The 25,380-nt window shown below is 39.7% G+C and overlaps 1 protein-coding gene across 4 annotated transcripts in view; it reads left to right on the top strand.

The window, feature by feature from the left end:
• Window positions 1–25,380, top strand: part of Lmbr1 (limb development membrane protein 1) — a 157,851-nt gene that overhangs the window by 40,112 nt on the left and 92,359 nt on the right. For all 4 annotated transcript variants that reach the window (XR_008214310.1, XR_008214312.1, XR_008214311.1 and 1 more), the window contains 3 exons: window positions 23,234–23,360; window positions 24,199–24,267; window positions 25,262–25,326. Coding sequence is in view for 1 of the 4 variants with exons in the window: in XM_052720102.1 (XP_052576062.1) it covers window positions 23,234–23,360; window positions 24,199–24,267; window positions 25,262–25,326 (261 nt within the window). In the remaining 3 variants the exon portion in view is untranslated. The remainder of the gene's footprint in view (window positions 1–23,233; window positions 23,361–24,198; window positions 24,268–25,261; window positions 25,327–25,380) is intronic.

Here is a 25,380-nt window from a genome sequence, read left to right as displayed (position 1 = left end):
AAGAGTGAGCTAGTGTTAGAGTTGAGGTACCTTACACCTTTCTGATTTTTACTTCTATTCCTGTTGGCAATATATGGAGTGAATTGTGCTTATCCATCTTATGAATTTGATATGGGAAGTTATAAACTGTGTGGATTATTGCTTTTTATTTCACATAACTTGTTTCCCCTCTTTTTGGTATGTGACATGTGCATTTGTGCGTGTGTGTGTGTGTGTGTGTGTGTGTGTGTGTGTGTGTTTGCAGTGTGTTTGTGCAGGTGCTTCGACTTGTAGAGGACAGAGATCAAAACTGGGTGTCTTTCTCAGTTTCCTTTCACCTTATTTTTTGAGAATCTAGAACTCATCAACTTAGCTCAGCTGGTTGGCCAGTGAGCTCCACGGATCTGCCTATCTCTGTCTCTATTCTGGAGTTACAAATACACACCACTGTACTGGGTTTTACTTGAGTGCTAGGGATTTGAACTAAGTCCTCATGCTTATATGGCAAATACTTCACTGACTGAACCCCATCCCCAGCCCCCTCACATAACTTTACAAGGTATAGAATGCCTCATGAATTTGTGTGTCATCGTTGCCTAGGGATCTGCTGTTAACTGTGCTGTTTCAGTTTTAGTTATGCTGTCAGAGGAGCGCCGTTTATATGGGGTCTTGGGAATGAGATTGTTTAACACTTGATAGTTTGAGCGACACAGGGGAAGGGCCACTGAGAAGTCAGGTGCTTTTGTAGACTGACCTTGTTACTTCAGATGTGAACACTGCAGCTGACTTCCTATTTAGTAAATGTACTGAGATGAGAATGGATTGTGTTTTGCTATCAAGCTCCAAATTGAGAAAACTGGCTTTTTATTTTTTGGTTTTTTTTTTTTTTTTTTGGTTTTTCGAGACAGGGTTTCTCTGTGTAGCTTTGCGCCTTTCCTGGAACTCACTTGGTAGTCCAGGCTGGCCTCGAACTCACAGAGATTCGCCTGGCTCTGCCTCCTAAGTGCTGGGATTAAAGGCATGCGCCACCACCGCCCGGCTTTTTTTGGTATTTTGAGACAGGATTTCTCCGTGTAGTTTTGGTGCCTGTCCTGGATCTCACTCTGTAGACCAGGCTGGCTTTGAACTCACAGAGGTCCACCTGGCTCTGCCTCCCAAGTGCTGGGATTAAAGGTGTGTGCCATCACTGCCCGGCGAAAACTGGCTTTTTTAATGTTGGAATTATTTTCTATCCTTGTGTGTTAAGATTGACAGTTAAAATTATGTAATAGGAAAAAATTACTTTGTTTTAATTAAAAAAGTTACTCTAGCTGGGTGTGGTGGCACACACCTTTAGTTCCATCACTTGGGAGGCAAGAGGCAGGTGGATCTCTGAATACCAGGCCAGCCTTGTTTACAGAGCAAGTTCCAGGATAGTCAGGGCTACAAAGAAAAACCCTGTCTTGAAAAAAACCAACCAACCAGCCAGCCAACCAACCAACCAAACAAACAAACCAAAAAGAAAGCTGCTTTACTATTTGTAGTTTCTTGAGGGAATTATACAAGGTCTTATCACTGATTTGGTTCAAATTTTCCTTATATATGGCTAAAACTGAGGCCCAAAGATATTGAATACTATTAAATTGTTTAAAGACCCCATGTATAAAATAGCAGTGGCATGTCACCTGATGTTCCCAAAGGGCACTCTCCTCTCTGTAGTCCCACACTGGAAAGCACAAGGAAGCTAGCAAGAAAGAGGAGATGGCCAGGGACAGACTGTGGAAAGGGAAGACAAAAGGGCCAAGAAATGCTGACAGCAGAGGAGCTGTGCTATTAGAGCATGTGAAGAAAGGGGAGGCATCTCCTGAAACCCAAGGCCACAGAGCAGGTCTTACTCTGAGTTACTACCCTTAAAGGAGCTTGCTGGGGTTGCTCATGAAGAGCTTAGACACTTCACTCAAGGGACAGTGGGGGGTAATCAGCAATGCATACAAATAAGTCATAGCTTGACATGTGCTGAGGAACTGTGGGAACCACTAACAGAAGTGGTGTCTTGATCTTGGGGCAAGCACAGAGAAGTGGCCAGCTGGGATGGGGCTGAGCCTTGAGAATGATCAGGACTTGTAAGAGTGACTTTCAAGGCTTGCCTTGTGGTCTTGAGTTCTGATTGAATTAATGAGTGCTAGAAGATGGGGACCAGTTAGGGGCACAGGGAGCATCAGGGTAAGGTCCTGGAGGCTTCAGCTATGGCAAGTTGTTTAGGTTTTATGCTGCAGACAATAGGGAGCTGAAAAGAGATTTTCTGGAGGGTTTTTGCACCTACCATTTCATTTAAGTGTAGTGATTGGCCTGCATTTCAGTGCTTCTCATTTGTCATCAAGGAAAGGAGTACTCTGAAGCACATGTGCCACCCAGTGCCAAGCACTGTTGGGGAGAGGGTCATGCAGGCAGCAGTGCACAGATGTGTAGGCATAGATGTGTAGACTCACTAAAACCACCTACTAATGTCTGCTGTATGCATAGTTCCTCCTCTTCCTAACCCTGCCTGTGTGCTAGCAATAATTAAGTGCAAGCAACAGGTGTAAACTGTTGCTTCACTGTTATTCTTGTTTGGTGTTCCAGGAATATCTGCTCAGTTCATACTCCTTATGAAGATGTAGTTGTTAACTAGATAGATCATGACTTAAGGTAGCCTGTGATTTGGACAGTCCTTGCTTCTGCCCTGTCTGCACTAACCATCCAGGAAAGGGACTCATCTGCAACTTGTGAGGCATAATTAACAATAGCCTCTGGAATTAAGACCTGTTGACAAAATCCAGAAAAATCACCTCTTGTGCTCCTCCACTTAGACCAGTGGTTCTCAACTTTCCTTACAGTTCCTCATGTTGTGATGACCCCCAACCATAAGTTATTTTCCTTGCTATTTTATAACGATGATTTTGCTACTGTTTTTTTTTTTTTTTTATAATTATAGATGCCATATCTTTTTTTTTAAGATTTTATTTATTTATTATGTATACAATGTTCTGCCTGCATGTATGTCTGCAGGCCAGAAGAGGGCGCCAGATCTCATTACAGATGGTTGTGAGCCACCATGTGGTTGCTGGGAATTGAACTCAGGACCTCTGGAAGAGCAGCCAGTGCTCTTAACCTCTGAGCCATCTCTCCAGTCCGATTTTGCTACTGTTATGGATTGTAATATAAATATCTGTGTTTTCACTTGGTCTTAGGTGACCCCTGTGAAAGGGTCATTTGATTCCCAGCCACAAGGGATTTAAAAAGAGGCCAGCAGGTAGAGGCCAGCAGGTAGAGGCCAGCAGGTAGAGGTCAGGAGGTAAAGGCCAGCAGGTAGAGGCCAGCAGGTAGAGGCCAGGAAGTAGATGTAGATGGATTGCTGAAAGGTCTTATTAAATAAAAACCTGGAGCCAGATATAAGAGTGAAAACCTGAGAGATCAGAGGAATAGGAAAAGCCACAAGCTAATCTCACCTCACCAACACCCCAGTCTCCAAAGAGTCCTGCTTCCTGTATACCCACGCATATATGCCTTTCTGTTCTGCTATCTCATTTGCCCTCTGTCCAGCTACATCACTTCCTCTTCCTGCCCAGCTCTGTCACTTCCTGTTTGTACAGACCTCCATGGTTAACTAGTGTTGGGGTTTAAGGCATGTGCCACCACACCTGGCTCTGTTCCCAGTGTGGCCTTGAACTCACAGAGATCCAGACAGATCTCTGCCTCCTGAGTGATAGGATTAAAGGTGTGTGCTACCATTGCCTGACTCCTATGTTTAATATAGTGGCTAGCTTTTTCCTCTGATCCTCAGATAAATTTTATTAGGGGACACAGATAAAAATATCACTGCAGACAGAGGCCAGCAGGTAGAGGCCAGGAGGCAGAGGCCTGGAGATAGAAGCCAGGAGGTAGAGGCCAGGAGGTAAAAGCCAAGAGATAGAGGCCAGGAGGTAGAGGCCAGGAGGTAGAGGCCAGGAGGTAGAGGCCAGGAGATAGAGGCCAGGAGGTAGAGGCCAGGAGATAGAGGCCAGCAGGTAGAGGCCAGCAGGTAGAGGCCAGGGTGACTATTGTCCATCTGGGAATCTAGGGTACTGTAGAAACTAATATAAAGAATTTGTTTCTTAATGCTAAGGATGGCAAGAGATTCTGTGCTTGGAGGTGGAGTGGGGAGAGTTAATGGTGTCTGGGAGGCCTGGCTAAACTGACACTAAGGAGAAGGGGGATTTGAGGGTGTGTTAGGGTTAGTGGCAGACTGCTGGCTGAGTTACTTCCTCTGAACTGCACATTCTCTTTCTGTGTATGTGGCACAGCAGTAATAGTTACTCTGCTGTAGTATTTTGTTTGTTTGTTTTTTGAAACAAGGTCTCCTCACTATGTAACCTTGGCTGGCCTGGAGCTCAGAGAGATGTACCTGCCTCTACCTTCTGAGTGTTGTGATTAAAGGCATGTGTCACCACATCTGGCTCTCTACCGTGTCGTTTTGATGACTAAATGAGGTAATTGATGTAAAAGCACACATACTAGGACTTACTACTTTTTCACTTTCTCAAAACCATTTGTATTTTCTTAGACCCGAATATTTTGAGGATACTGAGGAGATGGCCCTAAGAAAATAGCAACTTACACCATAGTAAGAAGATAGAGGGGGCTGGCAAGATGATTCAGCGAGTAAAGGTGCCTGCTGCCAAGACTGATGACCTGAGTTCAGTTCCCAGGACCATACGGTAGAAGGAGAGAACTGACTTCTGCAAGTTGTCCTTTGACCCCTACATGTGCACTGTGGCACAGGTGCCCCCTGACAAACAAGCAAATAGATAAATTCAATTAAAAATAAAAGAGAGATGAAAGGTCCTGAAAGGACACGGCCATCCCTCTAGACCTTAAATGGGCTGTCTTACTTAGCACAGTGATTTAATTAAGAAGTATGTAGTCTGTAAATGCACTCAGCTAATGAGTGTGCTTATCGAAAGCAGTGGCCAGCCCTGAGTAATGACACATTATCAGGTGGTCTAACAGTCCAAATTATTTTCTACATTTTGAAGTAGAGATGGTGGAGGCAAAGCATTAGGAGTAGCATCCTTTGACAAAAAAACTACTAGAAGATAAGGTGTACTACAGAGCCTAGTAGAATGTATTTTAGAAAGTTTTCAGATTAAGTGAGTAATGTTATTTTAAAGTGCTTATGTATTTTTTTTCAGTGTTAAAATCAGTTACAGAAAATCTACAAAGGCTGTTAGCATTGTGTAATGAATGTCCCTGTAATGTCTTGAAATCTAGTGTGACATTTGACTCCTGGGGTTATCTGCACAGGTCCTCAGTGTTTCTCAAGCAGCAGCCATCTATATAGCTTATGAGGCTACATCAGAACATTGAACTTCACTGTAAGGCTGTGAATTCATGCTGTCATTGACCACAGTTATCTAAGTGTTTACAAAGCTGGCTGATGAGTACATGTAGTTATGTATGCTCCTGTACAACTGTTTGCTGATTGACTTCATTGGGCATATCTGTTTCTGACTGGTACTGGACAGAGGGTAGAAGCTTTCTTAGTGTGAATGTACCCAGTGACTTGAGTCATGACAAACTTACAGTCTGACTAGTTACCTTTCCCTTGTGGCCACCCTCCTGGGCTGTTTTACTGAGTCTACATCTGGTATATTCTCTAAGTGGCACATGGCCCCCCATGCATCCATGGATTCCCCTGGGCAATCGATTTTAAAACAGCTTCTTGCATATTGTGCAGAGATGCGGAAATTGGCCACTGGCTACAGGATGGATGCAGAGCTTGAGCTGAAAATCCTGTGAAGCAGAATTCTTTACGTAGTTTTTAATTAAACAGATGTTAATTCAAACAGGACATTTTAGGTCTGGGGAGCTGGCCATATCCTCCAAGGGCCATAAGTAGCCTATCTTCTGTCTTCTTACACTGGGGTGAGTTGCTATTTTATTAGGGCCATCTCTTTACTGTTTCTTTTATGAATTCTCAACTCTAAGAGAACATAGTTTTGAAAAGTGATTTTTTTCTTTCTTTCTTTTTTTTTTTTTTTGTAAGAAGCTTGGCATTTATCTTAAGGATTTTAACTTCCTCCTGCAGTGAGATTTCTTAGGTGTAGACTATTTTGCAGTCACTCACTTGCACTATCTTAGGCATTGGGTCTTGTGTGTTTAAACTGATTCTGTGCTTGGATCTTAATTCAACTCTGATAGGAAATGCCCATGCTGAATTTGTTTTGACTTCAGACATTCAGTTGGTGTGAGAGAGTCAGTGGATCTTAGGGACTGGAATCATCTAGTACAGATCACACTGCTGTGACTATTGCCTTTGGTCAGTGGTACAGTGTTTTCTTCCTCTCCTGCTCAGAAAAGACCTCTTGGTTATTGGCAGTAACTCCAGGTGATGTTTTTAGATTTCATAATGAACTTCAGAGGTTAACCCACTAACTAGTGTTTAAAGGAGAGGAATATATCTGATTCGTTTTGTATGTTACCATCGTATTTTGAATTAAAACCTTATAAAGACAAAATTAACTTAAAGTGGGGAAAAGATCTCACCATATGGTTGTTTTGTAAGTATAATGTAAATATAATGACAGATTAATTCATAAGCCTAGGGCTTTTCTGGTAGCAGATTTATATTGCCCTTTACTTTAATGCCTATCTTTGATTTGAAGTCCTGGCATAAAACTTTAACATAACGACAGCAACATCCTGACCAATTATCCAAACCATCCAGCCATCCTAGAGTGTCCAGAACCTCGCACATGATCTGTAGGATTAAGAGGTTAGCTCCTGTAACTTCAAACAAAGTGCTTTCATAATAAAAGTAAAATGCACAAAATCTGAGGTCACTTCCTCTCTTAATTAGTTGCACTGGCCAGGTGGAGGCGAAGCGCTCTGTGCTGGGCTCAGGCTGTCCATAAAGCCAAGCAACATGACAGCACAATAGAGGAGGAACAAAGGTCGTTTTAATATGTTCCTATCCTGTGTCACAGTTTGAGGTTGCCCTGGTTTATGTCGCTTTTGGCAAACTTACATAAAAGTGACCTTGTACTGTATTTTATGACCAGATGACTTTTCCCCTCAGTGGCTAATTTGTCTCAGGCCTCCATCTTAAAGAGAAGTGAGTAGGAAGTCCAGCCTGGGACTCTATGAGCTTTCATTGCATTCTTTCATTATTTTTGCTCGTTTTTTGCCACTGATGATCCATAAATTGTTGGAAATGAGCGATTAAGGAAGTGCTGCTTAGTGTTAGTGGCAAATGCGCATACTCAGCCTGGTTCTGCTGGGTGAGAGGAAATCACAGACAAGAGGAAGGCTCCTGCTGGGAACCTTGCAAGGAAATTTGACTTGGGCATGTTTTGATCTTGGCGTTTATTACAGAAAATGAAGTCATATCTCACTAACTGTTGCTATGTGTTAATTTGATTCTCCCAACACCTGCAAAAAAAAAGATGTAGTCATGTATTAGTCAGAACTCTTTGCCCTCCCCCACTTGGGAGCACTGTTTTTTCCCCAGAAATAGTAAGGGTAGGATCGACTGTTTTCAAAACAGAGGAGCACTGTTCTGTGAAAGGTGGCAGTGTGGGTCTCTTGAGCTTTCCATATCTGAAGGTGCATGCAGAAACTTAGAGGAAGTAATTGTGAGAAAAATAATATATGGCATTTAATTTAACAATTGTTCAAATTTATAAAGACTTTGACTTAAAATTCATTTAGCTCCTAACATTTGCATTTCCACCCTTCTTAGTACCCTGGCTTGTGTGACAGAGGTAATTACATCTTTAGTTACAGTGTCTGGTTTTGTTGATGACATTATTTTCTTAACACCACTCAGCTCTCAGGCATTATAGTGCTTTGATTTGATCTGCTAAGTATTACTTTAATTTTTCTCTGCATCTATAAAAAATGAGGAATTTCTACATTTAAGGGTAAATTCTCTTTATTTGCATAATAATGAGTTCTGGACTCAAGTTCAGACTCTCCTTACCTACTGTGCCCGAGATATATTTCTCAGTCTTTCTGTGAAGCTTGCTGCTCTCACCTGTGTTGGTAACATGCCCAAGATGGGCTGGGAGCACAGGTATACTGAGTGCTCACATGTGTCTAGTATGTGGAGTTGCTAATGAGACATCAGGAGTGTTGTGTATGGGGTTTACTTTTTACAGCATAGCACAATACGAGGTTGCATTGTGTTGAGTCAGGGAGAGGCACACACCTGTAATTGCAGTACTTGGGCAGCCGAAGCAGGAGAATTGCAAGTACTGGGCTAGCTTGGCATGTAAGATATGAGGCCAGGTTTAAAAAAACTTACGTTGTATTGTCCTGGGGCACTTTTGTTTATCTATCTCTTGAGTTATAAGATGTGTTTTACTTAGGAAAGTGCAGGCTGTAAAAGATGGGCCCTGCTGCTTTCATAGGGAACCAAACCTCACACTTTATTTTATAGGATGATTAAATTAACAATGTCTCAGAATGTCTCATAGTTCAGCCCTCTATTAAATGAGGAGAAGAGCTTTGTTAGGGAAGAAATAAAAAGCTACCAGCTTCACATTTGAAAGTAATATGTTTTTAATTACCACGATCCCAATCCTTACATTCAGAAAACAATTTTATAGAAATAATCATTGCTAATTAGAAACTTTCTCCCCAATTGGTGGGGGGCGTTGAAAACTCTCTGCTTTTGGGTTAAAATGCATTTTATTTGGGAGTGAAGTTAGATGTCAGATTTAATGCTGCTGGAGACTTCTTAGTTACAGGATCCCAGGCCTACCAGATAGTGCTCACCATGCATCGTGCAGCTAAAGTCGTAGATCTGTGTCTTGTTGGCATTTAAGCTCATATTTACTTGCCTATAAAATAATTTTTCAGCATGTTGCTCTGGTAACAATTTGCAATGTCTATGAAATGTTTGGCAATGTCTCTCTGAATCTACACCGCTGAAACTGTCTGGCTGAAACGTGGTGCAGTGTATTAACTGACAGCCTGTGTATGTAGTTTGTATACTAGGAATAGAAGTGAGAGAGAGAGACTTGTTTGACAGCTTAGTTGAAATGATGTTTTCAAGTTGTGGGCAACTACTTTAGTCATTGACAGGGACACTACTTCAGACAGACTGCTGTGCACACCTTCAATTAAAGAAAAGAAAATTCGAGTCTTAGGTAAATACAGGGGTGATGAATTTTAAACAGCAGACATGTTAAACTACACATGTAAATGTATCTTTTAGTGGGTAAAAATGATATCAACAGGAAAAAGACTGAAAAAAGGATGGGTAAATTTTATAACCAAAACATTAAAATAAATATATTAAAATGATCACTTTTGTGGAAGCAGTTCCCATTCTTTTCTTGGAATATAGTGAAAGAAGAAATTTCAAATTATTTTGTAACAGTAGGTTTAAATATTTATACTTTTTTATTCTAACTGGGATTGTCTACTAATGTTTTCATTATATAATAATGAGTCTTAAATTCTGTAAGCAGTTGATTTTATCATAGATTTATGAAAGGCTTACATTTAAAAAAGATTTATTCTATTTTATGTGTATGAATGTTTTGCTTACATGTGTGTATGTGTATGTACCACATGTGTGCCCAGTGCCCAAGGAAGCCAGAAGAGGGTGTCAGATTCCCTGAAAATGATGTTATGGGTGGTTGTGAGCAACCATATATGTGCTAGGAACCCAATTAGGGTCCTCTGGAAGAACTGCAGTTGCTCCTAACAGTTGAGCCATCTCTCCAGATCCTAGGGCTTACATTTTAAAAACTTTTTTGAGGTATCAGAATTATTGGCTGAATAATTTTTTTATTCTTTTTAAAACACATGTAATTTGTGTCTTATTTCTTGTGTAAGGTTTTTTTTGAGGGGTGGGATGGGGTGGGATGGGAACATAGGGCCTTTCTATGTAGTCCTGGCTGTCCTAGAACTTGCTCTGTAGTCCAGACTGGCCTCAAACTCACAGAGATCTGCCTGCCACTATCTCCCGAGTGCTGGGATTAATGGCATATACCACCATACCTGACATAAATTTATTTATTTTTAGGAAAAAGTTTAATGAAAGACTATTATGTTGTGGTAAGAATGTCTTGCATTAGATGACTTATGATACCTTGATTCCAGAGAGGAATTTTCCTTCTGCTGCTGTGTTGGTTCACCGTCCTGATTGCTCATTTGGAGAGTCCAACTACCATCTGTCTTTTTCTGGATCTAGTCTCCCTTCCCATACAAAATGCCTTCCAATTTTGTTTCCTTAAAGATACAATTGCGCCGGGAGGTGGTGGCGCACGCCTTTAATCCCAGCACTCGGGAGGCAGAGCCAGGCGGATCTCTGTGAGTTCGAGGCCAGCCTGGGCTACCAAGTGAGTCCCAGGAAAGGCGCAAAACTACACAGAGAAACCCTGTCTCGAAAAAAACCAAAAAAAAAAAAAAAAAAAAAAAAGAGATACAATTGCTTATATAACTAATTTATGTAAAATTTTTGAGGGCCTCTAATAGCTAACAGACTTGTCGAAACTTACATTGTATGCATTATGTACAGAGTACTCTGAAAGCTTGACTCTATTTTTTAAAATTTTTATTAGATTTATTTATATTTTATTTTTGTGTGTGTGTGTGTGTGTGTGTGTGTGTGTGTGTGTGTGTGTGTGTGTTTGTGTGTGTGTGTGTGTGCTTGATGCCCACAGAGGACAGAAGAGGGTATTGGATCCTTTTGAACTAGAGTTACAAGAGATTGTGAGCTGCTATATAGAAACTAGGAACCAAACCCAGGTCCTCAGCAAGGGCAGGAAGTGTTTTTAACTGCTGCGTCATCTTTCCAGTCCTTCATCTGTCTTTTAAGCCACTGTTTGCATTAGGCATACCTGCTCATCCTGTGCTGTTCTTGTTGAACTTGCCCCTGCCTGGAACCTTCCCTCTGCTCCCTTTTCTAGCTTGGAGTCTAAGTGTATTGTAAGTCTAAGTCTATGTTGTTGCCTCTGTCTGTAAATTGTCCCTTTCTGCCTTACCTTCCAACATCCTGTTCTTGACTGATTCTTTTAGGTTTCCCTAATGTTCTGCAGTGGCTTTCTGTACTTGTAACTATTAGGTTCTCCCACAGTAGGGTTATATTGTAGTTGTTTGTTGATGTGCTTTTGGCACAAGTACTTGGGGCACTGTGGACAGGGTTCTTATGCAGGAAAATTGGGCATGAAAGCCAAGTGCTGTCTTGTCCCCTGGATTTATGAGAAGGCCCAGGAGTGCTCCATACATCCCCATGTGTGGAGTGTCTTTCATGGTTGGTTTAAAGGAAGTTTAACTAAAAAGGTTAACTAGCTGATGTTATAATAAAATATGACTAAGTAAAACAATTTAATTCTGTAACTGTATTGAGTATTATTAAGTGTATAGTTCTCAAGAAAGCAAAAAGCCAAAACAAAGAAAACCAAAGCGAATAAATAAAAAATGAACTCTTTTGTTGGAGGAAAAAAAAGAAAGAACAAAACCCAGAGAGTAAATGAGCATGTGACCCTACTGCCTCCTGGTCAGGGGAGGGAGATGATGGGGGCTGTCAGCTCTGATGGAGTTCACTGTGCAAGGAGGAAGGGGCAGAATGCCTCCTTGTGAAAAGTTCTCAGCCACAGGGCAAACTGATTGGTGTATGCCCCACCACTGACAGAAGGTTATCTTTCCTGGGAGTTTATCCATCCACTTTGATCTCCCAAGAATTTGGGGTTCAGTATTATATCTGTGTTATTAGAAAACCCTAAATCAAGAAACTAGAATAAAAGTTACTGAAAAGTATTAAATATTACTTTATCATTTAATCTAATTTATAATACTAACTGAAATAGACATAGCATGAGTGTGTGTTGGTCAACAGTGGTTTATATAATACATATTTTAAGGCAGGTTTTAGAAAGTTTACTTGATATAATTTAAAATTCATACTACACAACGTATTTAACTTGGTCCTGCTTAATGACATGTGCTTAAATTAACTGTGTGAGAAAACTCAGGACTTGACAATAAGCAGCCCATACTCAGCCCAGACAGAATACTTTCTCTGTCTTTATTTTTAGCTTCTTTCTTGGTAATTTGATAGTTGATTTAGCTCTTAAAGTGCTATCATCCTTTCAAAGCAGGTGTGTATTCTACTTCATTTACTCACTTTTTTCCGTGAGTTTTTATAAGGATCTAATGTTTCTATTTATTTTAGGTAATTCTGTAGAGTGATTAAAAAAGGAAGTTAAAATTTTTATCTATATTGCTATGTAGTTATCCTAGAAAAATTTACACAACAGTATCACTCTTACCTGTTATTTCTTAATGTTAAACTCTTGTTCATGATTAGACATATTTTGGACTTTTGGATCATGAACTTAGAGCATCAGAAATTATCACTAACTCTTATTTTCTTTTTTTATTTTAGTCTGTGGTTTCCTGGCATTTCTCCACAAATTTGTTTCCATCTACTCTTTGTCTTTTAGGGGCTCTCCAGGCTGTTGGTAGCAGGCATTTGTTTCCAGACATAGTGAGATGCAGTTCATACTTCTGACTGCTCACACAGATGCTGTGGTCAGAGCTGAGAAAGGCAGACTGATTAGTTATATGCTATGTGTTTCTTCCCTTTCAGTGTGTATGTGTCTTGTCATCCCAAACCTGCATCTGATTCCTTTTTAGTTCTTGCTTGGAATGCTATTGGCCTTTATCTAGGACACGACAGTCATATAATTCCTTGCTAACTTTTGTGTTCTGTCCTTGTTTCTGACTCAGAAAAGATTCATGTCCCCTGTTTGAAACTGCTCAGATTTCTTCTCCAAAGATGGGCAAAGGGCTTTTCCTTCTCTTTACCTTTTTTACTGCTTTGGCCTCTCATGACCTTACTACTCTCTCTAAGAAAGGTAATTTTAAATCCACTCAAGGGACTGGCACTATAGTACAAGTCCTTCCTGAGTATACTCAGGCTTCAGAATCTTCATGGTTACTTTCCCTGTGTTTGGCTTGCTTGGACACTCTCACAAGGCAGATGGTTTTGGCTAATTATCCTGTGCGTATTGACAACTGTCTGTTTTCATTAGTATTTCATTTTTTTTTTTGTTTTTTGTTTTTAGACAGAATCTTGCTATATAGGCTTGGCCTTTCTCAAATTTACAATTCTCCTGCTTCAGCCTTCCAAGTGCTAGAATTACAGGCTTGAGCCACTGCACCTGACAATATTTAATTTAATGTTTTATTGAAAGCCAGCTAACTCTAAATTGTGTTTCATGTCATTCATTGTATTTGTGTTACTGTACATTGGTAATTAGTGTGAGACTATATTATTAATCTTCCCCACTATGGTAGTTTGAATAAAAATGGTTCCCATAGGATCATATATTTGAATGCTTAGTCATCAGGAAGTGGCACTACTTGAGAAGGACTAGGAGGTGTAGCCTTGTTGGAGGAAGTATGTCACTGGGTATGGGCTTTGAGGTTTCAAAAGCCCAAGCCAGGTCTCCATCACCATGTGTACTTGTATGCTGCCATGCTCTCTGCCATGATGATAATGGATTAAACCTCTAAAACTGTATTAAATGTTTTCTTTTGCAAGAGTTGCCTTGGTCATGGTGTCTCTTCATAGTAACAGAACAGTGACTGAGATACCCACTTTAATCATTTATTTTGTATACACAAATTTCCTTGTGCCAGATGAAGACTTGGAAATGAGCAAGTGAGATTGAACAAGGACATGGGTGAGAAGAGTTAACTGAGAATAGTGCACATGGCTTCCCTGTATGATGCACAATCCTAAACATTTCATTTTGTTGTCCTCTGAGATTTTTTTCCCCCAGTTTCTATCTGTTAGCACATTGTCTGTAGATTTCTGATGAATGTCTGTGTGTAACTGCTTCAAATTTTCCTTTGACCTTGTTTTAGTGAAAATTAAGCTCAAATGGCTATGTGGCTGAAGGATATGAGGACTGGAATGGTCACTGGGGGAGTGTTGACCAGTAACATCCACCAAGGGATACAGGAGTGGATATAGGTCGTACTATTGTGAGAATATGGCAAGATAGCCTGTACAGAGAACCAAATGCTGCTCAGCAAATCCACCACCACCAGAGAAAGGAGATAATAAAAAGAGTAAACTTGAAAATCAGAACTTCATTGAGATTTTGTCTTACCTTGATCAAAACACTGTAGGTGGAGTTTTCCAATCCTGAACATATATTCCCAAATGAACAGCAGCCGCTTCCCTAATAACCAACTCAGAGACTTAATATAAATTTTAAATGATCAACCAGTAGCTCAGGCTTGTTACTACCTAACTCTTACATTTTAATTAACCCATATTTCATATCTGTGCTTTGCCATGTGGCTCATGGCTTGTTACCTCATTTTCTACATGTCCTGCTCTACATGTACATGTGGCTGTCTGCCATCTCTCCTGACTCTGTCCTTCTTCCCCTCTTTCTCCTAGTTGGTTGTCCTGCCTATAATTCCTGCCTGGTTACCAGCCAGTCAGCTTTTTATTAAACCAATCATAGTGATAAATCTTCACAGTGTACAAAAGGATTATTCCACAGCAGAACAGATACCATTAAGAGAAAAAAATAACAAATGCTGTTCAGAGTGAGAGAAAAAGGGAACACTTATACACTACTGGTAAGTATGTGGTCAGGCTAGCCACTCTGAAAATTAGTATGGAATTTCCTAAAACAACTAAAAATGAACTATCAAACTATAATTGGGAACCCAAAGGCTCTAGGTTACTATGACATTTAATTTTAGTTGTAAAGTTGACTGGATTTCGAATCACCATGGAGATCCACCTCTAGGTGTGTGTGCCTTTGAGGATGTTTGCAGAAAGGTTTAACTGAAAACGGAAGACCTATCTTGAGTGTGGATGGCACCATCTCATGGGCTGAATAAAATGGAGAAAATGAGCTGAGTAGCAATGTTCATGTCTATTGGCTTCCTGACTTCAGACATAATGTGACAGCTTCTACATGCTCCTACTGCCTTACCTTCTGCACTATGACTGCTGTATCATCTTGAAGTGTAAGCCAAAATAAACTTTTTCTCCTTTAAGTTGCTTCTTGTCAGGTATTTGGTTACAGCAATAAAAAAATAACTCATAGAGTCAGCACATCACAGAGGTACCTGCAGGTCTGTGTTTATTGTGTCAGTGTTCACAATGTTGACTCATGAAATCAGCCCAGGTGTCTGTCAGTGGATGACTGAACACACACAGACACATATACACACATGCACACATACACACATAGTGCGGTTTCATTCAGTCACAAAGAAGAATGAAATGGTGTTGACATGAAATGGTTAGAATTGGAGAATCATCACATTGAGGTCAGGCAGATTCAAGACAAATACCTTATTTTCCTCTTTCATGAACACCCTAGATTCATTCTTTCATTCAATCAACTGTCTGTCTGTCTATCTATCTATCTATCTATCTATCTATCTATCTATCTATCTATCTATATTTATGAATGATGTGAAAGCAGGAGCTTTCTGGGATCAGGAAGATTAGTGGGAAGGGGTGGGGGAGAAAGGGCAAGGTATGGGGGTAAATGATACTTGAATCTTTAAATGAAAATGTCTGTGAAATCCATAACTACGTACAATGAATATACACCAAGAAAAATGAAAACAAGCAGGATAAGAGTTCATAAATATGAAGACAAATGAATAAAAATAAACATTTGAGAGAAACAGACTGTGCTGGCTAGTTTTATGTCACCTTGACTTATGTTGAAACAGCAGTTCTCAACCTGTGGGTCATGACCCTTTGAGGGGTTGAATTTTCATAGGGGTTGCCTAAGACCATCAGAAAACACAAATATTTACATTACAATTCATAACAGTAGCAAAATTACAGTTATAAAGTAGCAACAAAAATAATTTTATGTTTGGGTGTCACCACAACATTAGGAACTGTATTAAAGGGTCCCAGCATTAGGAAGGTTGAGAACCACTGTGTTAAGAGTTATCCATAAGGAGGGAACCTCAATTGAGAAAATGCCTCCATAAGATCTGGCTAGAGGGCATTTTCTTAATTAGTGATTGATGAAGGTGGCATTCCTGGGTTCTGTAAGAAAGGCTGAACAAGCCATGTTGATCAAGTCAATAAGCAGCACCCCTCCGTTGTCTCTTCATCGGTTCCTGCCTCCAGGTCTGGCCCTGTTTGAGTTCCTGTTCTGACTTCCTCAGTGATGGACTATGATGTGGAGGTGTAAGCCAAATAAACCCTTTCCTCCTCAACTTGCTTTTGGTCATGGTGTTTTATCATAGCAATAGTAACCCTAACTAGGACACTGACACTAAGAGGTACCAGTTGGTTACTCAGAGTTAGTAGACAAAGAGGAGATCGTAGACTTAAAATATTTTATTTAGCATTTGAGATGATCTGTGAGATAAGGACCTAATAAGGATGTCTAGTCCTTAGTACTCTATTGATGGAAGTTCTCCTACTTTATGATTATTCTTTAGAATTCTATCTTGGGGTTCCTCTAGGTAATTCTCATTGGAGAACATTTCTATAGGACTTAGCAAGTTTGATGGGGACATACTGGCTTGGGCTTTCATATTGTTTGTGTTTTTTGTGATGTGACCTGCGTCTGTGGACTTCTTTCATTGGTTGTATGTCTGAAGTGAGATTCCAGACTGGTGTAGAAGTCCTAGGTAGGGTTACTATTGCTATAATGACTGCCCAACTGGAGCTAGGGTTGGAAGTATGGGGAGAGCACAGGTAGGGTAGGGTTTGGAGGAATATACCAGGCTGGTTTGTGAACAGTACATTTGGAGCTTGACCTTGGAGTGCGGAGATTGGGCAGGCATGTGGTGTTTGAGAGAAAACCAATAGGCAAGGCCACATGTCTGGATCTAGGCCCAAGAATGTAGAGAGTGCAGGCAGGCTTGGTTCCTCAGGAACTCACCAGGGAAAGCCAGCATGGGAGATGGGTGACTAGAACTAGGCCTGGGAATTTGGGGATCCCAATCATTTTTCTATGTGAAATTTATAACTGAAGAATTATTAGCATAGGAATAGAAGAAAAGGGCCTTTCCAAGTAACCAATAAAGTGTCTTGATGTGATGTAGTATACTGAGATGCATCTCACACATTTGAATTTATTGAACTTTTGTAATTCAGTACTTCTATTTACATGTTTACTTCTTAGTACCTTTTAAGTATAATTCTTTGAGAATTTCACTGAACACATTCTGATCATATTTACTCCATTCCTCTACCTAACTCCTCTGAAATTTACCCCTACCTCCCCCACCCTCCTGACTTTGTGTCTTTTTTTCTTTTAATATCCCACAGGTGGATCTCCTTCCTATATATTCCTGGGCATGGGGGCATCTACTAGAGCATGGTTAACCCACCAGGAACCATACCCTTAAAGAAAACTGACTCTTCCTCACTCAGAAGTCATCAGTTGTCAGTTAGCCCTTCAGCTAGGGGTGGGGGCTTGTGAACCTTTCTTCCCTTTATGATGAAATGTTGACTTGCTTGATTTTGTGCAGGAAACCTGAGCTACTGTGAGTTCTTGAAGTGCAGTGGTTCTGTCATGTCCAGAAGACACTGTTTCACTCAGGTCTTCTACCACCTCTGGCTCTTATAATCTGCCTCCTCTTCTGTGATGGTCCTTGAGCCCTGTGGTCAAGGGGAGGACAGTGTTACAAATGTCCTATTTGTGGCTGAATACTCTTCAGATACTAATTTTCTTTACTTTGACCAGTCATGAGTTTCTGTGTTAACTACTGTCCACTGCACAAAGAAACATCTGATGAGGTCTGAGTGCTTCACTAATCTGTGAGTATAGAGCTATGAATTTAGACAGCAATTTGATACTTTGTCCACTTATCAAAATAATATGATAGATTCACTTCTGGGGTCTGTGAGCTCTCCAACCATGGATTGTTGGTAATATCTGAAGTATTAGACATGTGTTTACTCCTATGGACGGGGATTTAAATCCAATCAGGAAACTGGTGGTTACTCCCATAACTTTCATGCCATTGTTTTACTAATGGGCATGTCTTGCCATGCTAATCTTTATTATAGTTCACAGGATAACAGCAAGGTAAGACTGTTGTTGACTTTTGCCTCCTGGCGGCCATCATAGCACCTTCTAAGACTATGAAAGCTAGCCAGCCGGGAGAAAGCTCTAGTTAGTACCAACTTGATTTCTCCATCATGTAACCAGTGTGTGTGGTGCTTTCAGTAATAGGGCTTATCAAGTTTTGGGGGATAACCAAGAGCAATGATAATAACCTATATTGTTTTGGAGGTCTCCAGGATCTCTGACCAACAACTAGAAGGGAGATAGATATCCCACACCTGGTACTGGAGTTTCTGTTTGGCTGCCTATAGCTTCTGGGAGGAGTACAACCCCTTGTGTTGAATAACTCCAGTTAAACTCAGCAATATATATGAAGCTTATAAAATGGTAGGTTTCCATATTGCCTTTTAACATGCTTAATTATCCCTCCCTCACCCCATTCTCTGCCATACACTTTGTCTTAGTTAGGTTTCTATTGCTGTGAAGAGGCACATGACCATGCAACTCTTAGAAAGGAAACACTTAATTGAGGTGATGCTTACAGTTCAGAGGTTCAGTCCATTATCATCATGCCATGATGTCATGTCATCAGAAGACAACAGGAAGTGGACTGTGACACTGAGTGAAGCTTAAGCAAAAGAGATCTCAAAGCCCACCTCCATAGTAATACACTTCCTCCAACAAGGCCACACCTACTCCAACAAAGCTACACCTCCCAATAGTGCCACTCCCTTTGGGGGGCACAGTTTCTTTCAAACCACCACACCCTTCTATCCTTTTTCCTTACTTCAACCTTTTTCCTCATCATTTTTCTTTCACCCTCTTATCACATATGTTCTACAATCCCCACTCCTTTAAGAACTTTCTTTCCACTCCCACCAATGGTCCCTTTCTAGATTCCTGGATTCTACATGTACTCCAGATTAAATACAAAATTTAATGATTCTAAACCTAAGATCTACGTAGGAGAGAGAGCATGTGATATTTGTCTTTCTGGATCTGAGTTTCTTCACTCAGTGTGTTTTCTGGCTCCATCCATTTACCTGAAATTTTCATAATTACATTTTTCTTTGTAGCCAAATAAAATTCCATTGTATATAGGTACCACATATATAGGACTGTATGGTATATCTGTTTCCAGCTTTTTTTAGGAACTTCCACACTGATTTCCATAGTGGCTGTACCAATTTGCACTCACAAGAACAGTGCTTGAGGATTCCCTGTTCCAGCATTTTTTGACTTTCATTTTTCTTTCTTTTTCTCTCTCTCTTTCTTTCTTTCTTTCTTTCTTTCTTTCTTTCTTTCTTTCTTTCTTTCTTTCTTTCTTTCCTTTTCTTTCTTTTTTTTTTTTTTGAGACAGGGTTTCTCTGTGTAACAGTCATGGCTGTCCTGGAACTTGCTTTGTAGACCAGGCTGGCCTCAAACTCACAGAGATCCACCTGCCTCTTCCTCCCAAGTACTGAGATTAAAGGCATGTGCCTGCTGGGTTAGATTTCCATTGTCTTTTCTTTTCTTTTTTTTTGTTTTTCAAGACAGGGTTTCTCTGTGTAGTTTTGGTGCCTGTCCTGGAACTCACTCTGTAGACCAGGCTGGTCTGGAACTAACAGAGATCCGCCTGGCTCTGCCTCCTGAGTGCTGGGATTAAAGGCATGCACCACCACTGCCTGGCTGACTTTCATTTTCTTGATCTTAGCCATTCTGACTGGGATAAAATCTCAAAGTAGTTTTAATTTGCATTTCCTTAATGGGTAAGGATGGTGAATACTTTTAAAAATATTTCTTAGCTCCATGTTTTTCTTCTGAAACTCTCTGTTCAGTTTAATAGCACTCTTTAATTGAGTTGCTTGTTTTCTTGGTGCTTATGGTTTGTTTGTTTATTTATTTATTTATTTATTTATTTATTTATTTATTTATTTATTTATTTATTTATTTATTTATTTATTTATTTTAGTTCCTATACATTCTAGGCAGCAGTCCTCTGTCAGATATATAGATGGCAAAGGGTTTTTCTTATTTTATAGGCTACCTCTTCAACTAATTCAGTTTTCTTTGCAGTACAGAAGCCTTTTAATTTCACTCAATCCCTTTGTTAATTGTTCTTACTTCTTGGGTGACTGGAGTACTGTTTACAAAGTCCTTATATGAACCTGTGTCTTGATGTGTACTCCCTACTCTTATAGAAGCTTCAGATCTAACATTTGATCCATTGGGAGTTGATTTGTGTGCTGGATGAGAAAGAATGAGAAAATGTGTGCTTGTTTCATTCTTCTTGTGTGTAGATAATAGTTTTCCCAACATCATTTGTAAAAGATGCAGTCTTTTCTTCACTGTTTATTTTTAGTATCTTTGTCAAAAATCAGGTGCCTGTAAGTACATGTATGGACTTATATCAGGATTCTCAGTTCTATTTCATTGGTCTGTTTTTCTTCTTTTGTGGCAGTACCATGCAGTTTTTACTATGGTGGCTCTGCAGTATAACTTGAGATTGGGGCTTACTGCTAGCACTGCTTTTCTTGTTCAAGATTGTATTTGTGATCCAGGATATCTTGTGCTTCTGTATGAGTTTTAAGGTTGGTTTTTCAGTTTATGTGAAGAATTGCATTGGCCCAGTGCCACCTATGTGATATGCCTCAGTGTCTGGGCTCTTTAGGTTCTGTAACATTGTGTTCTCAGGCCTGATGCTTGCTTGTGTGTCCCTGTAACTTAGACTTTTTTTTCCTTGATGTATTTGTAGATCTGTAATAGAAAAGGTATGCTCTTGGATATGTGTGGATTTTTCCTGATGGATAGAGACATGGAAAGGGCAAGAGGAGGGGCCAATGTGATTTGTAGTCACATAGTATCCACAGAAGACTGGTGCCAAGACTCAGGGTGTGTGTTTGGGGCTAGAGGAGTTGTAGGAAAGGTTGTGACACTGATATTCCAGGTGTTGACATAAACATCAAAGTATATAATAATCTTTAGGATGAGCAGGCAAGGCTAACCCATCAGTGGGGAGTATTTAAGTCAGTCTAGTGGAAGTCAAGGTCAAGGGCATCACATAGTACTGATACAGGGTTACCATATGATACACTGGGTCTCCTCAGAGTCTAGGTAAGAATGGCATCCTGGAATGATTGGAAGGGACAGGGAATGGAGGTGATCTGTTAGGATTTGAGACATTTGTTTATAAGGTTCTTCATATTTTATTATTTTTGAAATAAAGTTAGCATGGAATGTCTATTTATTTGGAAGTTTAAAAATACTCACCTTGGCTCAGTGGTGAGTGATTGCCCAATATGTGTGAGGCCTTGAGTTGAGCATGAGGCCCTCAGTTCAACCTTTTAGTTGAACTGTAATAAGTAAATAATTAAAAATTAAAAACAACTTTATTTCTTTTTTATGGAAAAAATTACACAGTATATTTTGATGTTTCCCCCTTCCACCAGTTCCTTTTAGATCCTTTCCACCTCCCTACCTACCCAACTTTATGTTTGTTCTCTCTGTACTTGAAACAAAACAAAAAATGAACAACAACAAAAATTCCACAAGAAACAAAACAAAAAACAAAAAAAACCAAGAAACAAAAACTCCCCACAAAAACACAAAAATGAAAATCAAAACAAAAAAGCAAAAGATAAATAAGACAAAAAATGCCCAAACAAAGTGAAATGAAACTAAAAGTCCATAAAAATGCTATTGATTCTCTTTTGTGTTAGACAGCTACTCCTGAGCATGGGGCCTTCCCTGAAGTGTGGTTGATATTTCCATTGAGACTTCATTGGAGAAAACTGATTTCCCTTTGCCAGAGGGTATCAATTGCAGGTAGTTTCTTGGTTATGGGTGGGGCCAAGGTTAAAATCAATTTTCTTGATACATAATCCTACTTTGTAACCCAGGCTAGTCTTGAACTTACCATGTATCTCAGACTGGCCTTGCAGTATGTTTTTAGGGAATCTGAACCCTCTTGTTTCAGGCTTCTGAGTACTGGAATAGCAGACTTGGGCAGACATGCTCGCTTTGTCCTTTGATTTCTCCTTTCTTGAAATAGCTGCTTCTCACTAGAGCTATAAGATATGAGCCTGATTCCTTTTGGTTTGGTGGCCTTCCTTGCTGTACACACTTTAGGTGAGTTGACAAATTTGAGCAAGTATTTAAAGCCTGCACAGGACCATGACACTGTTGAAGGATAGGTAGGAAAAAGCCACTTTACCCCTGATATCAACACATTGGGCTGGGGCATTTCTTCTCTGTGTCCTTTGTTCAGGACTGTGGAGATGTGATGTCAGTGTTCTTTGTTCCTGTTCCTGCAGTTCCAGTATTAACAAAGATCAGCCAAATTGAGATGTGTCTGTGTCTTTGTATCTTACATCTTCAAACCATTTTCAGTATGAAATGGAGGAATGCGAGATTATTGAGAAAACAGGTACACTTACAAGCTTGTTGTTAGAAGTTAGAGACATAAAACAGGGACGTAAATCTTTGAACTTATTTACAGTAACAATCATTTGGTGACTTTAGGAGTAAGAAAATTTCAACTTATGTTTGTCTAGCAGTTTCCAAGTTGACAAGTCTGGTCTTTCAGTCTGACTTTTTGAGGTCAGAATCTGTTTGTCTTACTTTAAAAATGTGCATGATGATTCCTTATTATAATCAAGCTTCATAAACTAGTATATCTCCCATTGGATATGAAAAATGAATGGAATATAGTTGGTGGACTACTACTATCTGTGGAGTTTTTGGCGTTGCTGTCCAGCAAGCAGTTCTCCAGCTGGTCGCTAGAGGACGCCAGAGGCTGCAAGGTGCTGCCGGGGCCCTTCCTGATCTGCTGGGGATGTTGGTGTCCTAGCCTGATGTCTCCAGTGTGTCAAAGTCTGTCATTTCTTGATTAGAACCACACATAGAAATCCACAAATGTCCTTTCTGCTGGGAAGTGCTAGGAAAGTAATAGTTAAAAATGCTTCTACAAAATGCTGGTATGATTGATTTTTTTTTTTTTGGTGATTTATTCTAAGTTTATTATTTTTTAAAATATAATTTTTAAAAGTCACTCTAAATATAAACCTTAAACAGTGCTTTCTAATAAATATAGATTTGTATGAAAAACATAATATAAATGTATTAAATATAAATATACATTTCCTCCCCTCTCAAAGGATGGTTTTATGCTTTCAAATAGAAGCCTAGTTGTTCATGAGGTGATATAAAGTATTGAAATGCTGTTGCTTTTGTATTTTCAGGGAATCCGAGCCCGAGTTTTGGAAACTCTGGTCATGCTGCTGCTTCTTGCATTGCTGATTCTTGGGATGGTGTGGGTGGCTTCTGCCCTGATTGACAGCGATGCTGCCAGCATGGAGTCTTTATATGGTACCTGATTACTGTTTTAGCTAGTTCCTATGATGGACATCTGAGTTTTGGATACAGTTATATAGGATTTAAAAACTTTTAAATAAATAATTCTTTGTGTGGTTAACTCTTTTTTTTTTTTTTTTTTAAAGATTTATTTGTTTATTATGTATACAGTATTCTGCCTGCATGTGTGCCTGCAGGCCAGAAAGGGCACCAGATCTCATTACAGATGGTTGTGAGCCACCATGTGGTTGCTGGGAATTGAACTCAGGACCTCTGGAAGAGCAGCCAGTGCTCTTAACCTCTGAGCCATCTCTCCAGCCCGTGTGGTTAACTCTTAATTTACAGAATTTACATGTCTTTAGAGTTATTCAAGCAAAGCAGTGAATATTCATTGTTTTAGAAGACTAAGCAGTTTTCCATATATTTTTGATTAATTGGTTTCTGTTTTTAAAATTCCATGGAGTGTTTTCTCCCTTTGAAACAGATTTTTTTCAAAGGAGTTCTGTCTGTCTGTCTGTCTCTTTCTCTCTTTCTTTTCAAGACAGGGTTTCCCTGTGTAGCCCTGGCTGTCCTGAAACTCACTCTGTAGATTAGGCTGGCCTTGAACTCACAGAAATCCACTTGCCTCTGCCTCCTGATTGCTGGAATTAAAGGTGTGTGTCACCACCACTGACTCAAAAGGATTATTTCTTATTCTCTTACTTTAGGCCTTTTTGTTCTTAATTTAGAAATTAGATGGTTTATACACTCAGATAGGCAGTTAAAATGTTTATCACATATTACTGTTTATTAAGATATAGATTATTTTAATTGGCACACTTTCACTTATTAAAATGCATCGATATTTTCACAGATCTCTGGGAGTTCTACTTGCCCTATTTATATTCCTGCATTTCACTGATGGGATGCTTGCTACTTCTCTGTAAGTACTCTTCACTGGGACGCTGGCAGGAAAGTGAAATTGTCTTGTACCCTGGAAAATTGTGGCTCTTTTCCTGACGAGATTCCTTAACAATGGACACTGTTTTTTTGAGTTGTCCCAAACTTTTTTTTATTATTCCAGATAAATTTTAATAAGCAGAACCTTGAAATAAATGGGTGATTTTGTTCACTAAGGAAAGCCTTTTCCACTGTGTTGGACACATGCACACATGTACGCAGGCAGGCACGCATCACAGCACTAACATGTACCACATGTGCATACTCTCTGCATCCACTTCTAGCCCAGGTATAACACTGGAGTTACTTTCAATTGAAAGAGTAAAATTTTATCTGATGACCCTATAGTCTTTATTTCAAAATTTGTTTGGTTTTACTGAAGACATGCTCTATCTCAGGGGTAGTATAAGTAGTCAAACGTCATTCAAAGGGCTTGTGACTGTAGTTGTTTGGTTTTACTGAAGACATGCTCTATCTCAGGGGTAGTATAAGTAGTCAAACGTCATTCAAAGGACTTGTGACTGTAGTTGTTTGGTTTTACTGAAGACATGCTCTATCTCAGGGGTAGTATAAGTAGTCAAACGTCATTCAAAGGACTTGTGACTGTAGTTGTTTGGTTTTACTGAAGACATGCTCTATCTCAGGGGTAGTATAAGTAGTCAAACGTCATTCAAAGGACTTGTGACTGTAGTTGTCACTCTTAGGTACTCTCTTCTGGCTCTCAGTTCTAGCAGGTGAGATGTTGTGTTTTTCCTGGGTCTATTTAATTTTTTTTTAAGCAAAAGTGTTGATCCTTTATAATCTTGACTACATTTCATGTGATATGCATGGCCTATTCACAGTGCCCTAGTTCTTCATTGGTGGAGTCGAAGGCCTCTGACAAAATACTTGGTGAAACTAGGTTGGAGATGAGGATATACCTAAAATTCTCTTTAGCCTGATTTCCTGTTTTCTCACTAGTGATTTCATTTCTGCAGTGTGCACCCCAGTTGGCCTTTCCCGTATGTTCACAGTGATGGGTCAGTTACTAGTGAAGCCAGCGGTAAGTATTTTATTTTATTTGGGTTTGCTAAATACTTGTGTTTATATGTTTGAT

The sequence above is a fragment of the Peromyscus californicus genome, unplaced genomic scaffold, assembly GCF_007827085.1.
Source record: "Peromyscus californicus insignis strain IS unplaced genomic scaffold, ASM782708v3 Scaffold_6__1_contigs__length_162567912, whole genome shotgun sequence".
Taxonomy (NCBI): Eukaryota; Metazoa; Chordata; class Mammalia; order Rodentia; family Cricetidae; genus Peromyscus; species Peromyscus californicus.
The sequence above is the reverse complement of the archived record's forward strand: the minus strand, read 5'-3'. Positions and strand labels throughout refer to the sequence as shown.